The 4,733-nt window shown below is 46.2% G+C and overlaps 1 protein-coding gene across 1 annotated transcript; it reads right to left on the bottom strand.

Annotated features, from left to right (window-relative positions):
- Nucleotides 1–254: 254 nt before the first annotated feature.
- On the bottom strand, nt 255–4,072 carry TMEM74 (transmembrane protein 74). Its single transcript, XM_031691252.2, has 2 exons — nt 3,958–4,072; nt 255–1,884 (listed from the first exon to the last, which is right to left on the bottom strand). The coding sequence occupies exon 2, from the start codon at nt 1,494–1,496 to the stop codon at nt 579–581; it is 918 nt and encodes a 305-aa protein (XP_031547112.1). The 5' UTR covers nt 1,497–1,884; nt 3,958–4,072; the 3' UTR covers nt 255–578.
- Between the last annotated feature and the right edge of the window lie 661 nt (nt 4,073–4,733).

Consider the following 4,733-nt stretch of genomic DNA (forward strand, 5'->3'; position numbering starts at 1 on the left):
GAATATAACATATGTTTTTAATTTTCTTAATAATCAGCATCCTCAAGCTTTGAAAACATTCAAATTCAAACCCCTATATTTTAGTGTATAGCCAAATTACAGGAAAAATAAATTTAGCAAGAAAATAGATAAGCACCTTTGAGAATTAAATGTAAGCCTCATTATGTGATTAGTTTATGTTCTTTTTCACAAAATAGGTTACTAATTCATCCTACTAGTGTCCAAAAAATAATATCCCAAATCATGTAAAAGAAATCATTTATACACTGGACTGTTAGAAATATTTTGCTATAGAAGTAGAAGCTGATGGCCATTACAGATTAATTAATCTCAGCTCTTTAGAAGGACTGGTGTAGCTGGTTGTGGTTTCTTAATGCATCTTACATGGCTTTTCTTCTAAAGAAAAAATACGTAGAGAACAAAAACACGTATTGGCTGGTTTGGGAAATAAACTTTTCTTGCCAGGCAAATAAATTGCACTGTTAATTTTAAGAAATATGTTGTGTTTTGTTTTCCTTTGCTTTGCTTTGTTCATATAAACTGCCAAAGCAGACTCTTTAAGAAATTCACAACCAGAATTAACTCTGTACAGCGAGAGCATCTTCCTCTACCAAGGACAGTTCCAGGGTGTTTTCATTACTGCTAGTTTTCATCCTGAAGCTGAAGGAACCATAGAGTTTCGCAGACTCTTTGGAAGAGGCAAACCTGTCACGACGATAGAGCTCTCCCTTCCACATGGACATCATTAGCAAACAGGACAGAACGACCCCCCCAAGCGTAAGCAGACAGAGTCCAGCAATCACACAGCGGTCCAGGTGAGCCCCCAGCCTCGCACTCTCCTTCTCCAGGCGTTCCATCTCCCGGGCTGCCACGGTGTTGGGATCCACAGTCACATCCCGGGGTACAATGTAAGAGATGATCACCAGCAAGATGCCAGTGACCAAGAACAAGATGGCACTGATGAAACCATAGTCTACTGACTTCCCTGAAGATGTAGCTTCTGAACTTGTATCATCTTCATCTTCAGATATCAAGGATATGGCAGCCTCATGGGACCACTCATTTGAATTTCCCCAGCCAAGGTCTCCCAGGTGATTACTCCCTTTTGCTGAAGGGGAGCTCCGGTTCCTTTGATCCAGGTTGACATTCTCATCCACGTAGGTAAAAGAGGTTTCTAATTCCTGGCTACAGCAGTTGCAGATTTTCCGTTCTGATGTTATTTGGTTGTTCCCTGAGTTGAGATGGCCCTGTGGCAAGGAATCTGTCTGAATAACATTGTCTTGCAGAGAGGAGGAAGGGGATGCTGGAGAAGGGCTAAGGTTAGACCTTTCCATCTCTAGGGCTTTTTGTATTGACGTACAGTGTTTCTGGCAGCAGAGAGCAGCTTTGGTGACTGCTGCATCTGCCTCGTCACTGGGAGGTCCTCCTGCACTCCAGTCCACAGCATCACACAGGGCTGCCTGGCTGCTCTTCTTAGCAAGGTAGTGGAGCTCCATCAGAGCTAATCAGACAGCAGCTTCCGGAAAGTCTGCCAATAGCTAGACAGTTAGATAAGAACCCAACAGGAGCTAAGGCTGCATCACCAGGAGTACTGCTCCTGAGGCCCTCATCTCCTTTGTAGCCACAGGTTTTGACACTTTAGCTCCAGTTCCTCCTAAAAGAGGTAAGAGAAAGGAGCAGATACCTAGTGGCAGGAAAGTGCGAAAAGGGCAAATCCTCTGACTTATCACAGGGATTAACACTGAGAAACTTATGTCAGGGTAGGAAAGGAGCACGGAGGAAGTGACAGTGTCTCTGAAGAAAGCATTGCCGTCACCAAGCCAAATTTATCCAAGGACTCACACATTTCAGTGACAGGATCCCTCAAATGAGAAGGCAGGTTTCCTGTATAGAGACACAAATGAGAAGGGCAGGGACTTTTTTAGCAGAGCTGCTGATTTTCTGGAGAACCTGGGGAAGCGCAGACTTCTCAACAATTCATTTAAATTATAAGTGTTTACACTCTCTTTAGTTCAGAACAGGTTTTAACATTAGAGCATTACCATGGGTGAATAAATCTGTCACCATCAGTTGGGCTCTACTGGAGCCAGGGCTCAGCATTTTGACGGTAGCTCTGAAGTGGGTGAAAGATGGCTGGCTTAATCAGCCACCCGTCCAAACCTTACACCTTGTACACACAGAGACCTTAGTTACACAGCCCTGTATTTACAAGACCCTACTCCTGTTCATTGTGCTTCCAGTGTCAGCTCAGCCCCTTGCTACTACATGATGGTAGCATGTTCAGGACCCCAAAGTACATAGACAACACACCACTCTTTGATCCCTGCAAAATATGATGGGCTAGCTCACTCCTACACTCACTCTCTCTCTCTCTCTCTCACACACACACACACACACACACAGATGCCTGATCCAGGTAAAAGCTACTCCCACTTACTAAGTGGGTATGATCCTTTCCCTCTGCACACTTTGCAAACAAATGTGCACAGGAAATCGACCATCTAGAAGTTTTCACAATCCAGAAGTAAACTGACAATAAAAGACAAATCATAAACCCACAGAGTTACAGCTACATTGAGGCAAATAGGTGAAAAGCTATTTCCAAAGTTACCTCTGAAACTCTGTATTCATGACATGCCCTCACCTCCACCACAGCAAGGTACCTATCTGGGACAGAACTTTGGATTGAGCAGAAAACCATTTGCCCATCTTTTGCTGCTTCTGCCATCTTTCTGAGGAATAAAATTCACTTTCCACCGTCACCAAGTACAGAGGTTTTAAGCAAGAGCCCCTTTTATTTTGCTTCCAAGTCCTGGGTAATAACTGATTTAACTCGTGGCTTGGGGGCTCATCATACTTCAAAAGAGCTCTAACAGCTGGTAACCCACACAAAAGCACAGGCAAGGCTCACTTAAGGTCTGCCTGGCAACTTACTTAAAATATAGGAGAGGAAATCCACATGTTTTCTGCTCTACATCAGAGTTTTTAAAACACACACACACACACACACACACACACACACACACACACTTTTCTCCTATTATTGGAGTTTGCAGCTATAACAGAAAAAAAAAAAACCCAAAACCAACCAAACAAACAAAAACACCAGCTGTAGGGAAACCACAACTGAACCAGAGCTTTCCTTTAGTAAGTGCAGGATCCCTCAAAGAAGGAATCGATGGTAACGGGCTTGATCAATTACTGAAACAAGAAATCGCCTCGCAGTTTCCTCAAACGTTAGGAGCTCTGATTAACCTTTGGCTCAATTAACTCATCAAACTGGATTACTTTAGATAAAAATCGGCAGAGTCCCTTACGGGACTTCCAATTTGTAACAAAGAGGGAGAGAATTTTCCACTTAACTCCCTTCTCCGGCTTCTCTCTGTCTTTAAAGAAGAGAGGCTCTTGTTCTATCAGAGATATATTAGCTGCACAGTCGATTTCCTTTGCAACTCCGTAATCCGGGGCTTCCATTCTCAGTGGAGAATGGATAAATCCCAGGGGACCAGCTGAAGGCTCTTTCCTTCAGTCTCCTCCCTCTCTTCTCCCTGGTTTAAGAGCGCAGTTAATGAAACTGCACCGCAAAACGAAGGGATAGCACTTTGCCTCGTCCGTCTGCCAGCAATGAAGAGCATTAATATTTGTATTGGAACTAACCGACTCGGGCGAGGCTGGTCGGGGGGAGGCGACCTCGGGATCCGTCCTGCGCGCGCTGTGCCGGGAGGGCGCGCCGCAAGCACCCGACAGCGGCATCCCCACGCCCGGGATCAATCGATCCATTCCGGTGAACTCCGCTTCCGCCCGAGGTATCCGGAGTTGGGCTGCGTTCGCCTAATACCCCAAAGCAAGGCAGGCACCTTGGGCAGGGAGAGGGGAAGCGCTCCCCAGCTGCGCCAGGCTCCCGGGGTCTCTCTCTCGCCCCAGCGCCTCCTCCCCGTCCCGCTCTGCGCTACTCACCTCCTGCCTTAGCCACCCTGTGAGGTTCGAGCACCGCGCGCTTGTCTCTGCGCGGCTCCTCGGGAAAGCATCCCCATCACCGACCGCAGCACTTGTAGCCTCTGCGCGCGGCTCGGCTCCGAGGGGTGGGCAGCGCCTTCTGTGCCGGCGAGGCGGGGCGGGGTGGGGCGGGGCTCTCTCTCTTGCTGAGCATTCCGGGAGATGTAGTCCTGGTCGGCCTCTCTGCCTCGCTCCTGTCTTTTCCCTCCTACTTTCTCGCTTTTGCCCCTCCTGAAGAGTTTTCGCAATACCTAGCTGCTCCTACCTGGCACCTTAGAAAAGCGCTGGCTCCTAAACTTAATGTTGGGTCCCCTAGCATCAGGTGTGGCCACAGGATTATGTGGAAAGAGTGTATATTTAGTTACAACTGTGTGCCAGGCAATATGCATAGAATCAATCTTCCCAGATTTTATTAACCCTCATTTTACAGATGAGGAAAGAGGTTCAGAGGAATTAAGTGCGTCATCCCAGGTTACAAAGACAATAAATGGTAGCTAATAAGTTGTATCCAAGGATCTGCTTCCAAAGTCATTGATTTGCCAACAAAATCGGGAGAAACGTGATCATTGAGGGTAAAGGATTGTCCTGTTCTTCATCCCCTGAGCTTAGCAGGGTGTCTGAATGACCCAAAATAACAATAATAACATACACAGCACTTACTATTGCCAAGCTCTCTTCTGATCACTTCTGATACATTAACTCATTTAATGGTCACAGTAATTTTTAAAGTCCTATAA

Source organism: Vicugna pacos, chromosome 25 (genome assembly GCF_048564905.1).
Source record: "Vicugna pacos chromosome 25, VicPac4, whole genome shotgun sequence".
NCBI classification, from domain to species: Eukaryota; Metazoa; Chordata; class Mammalia; order Artiodactyla; family Camelidae; genus Vicugna; species Vicugna pacos.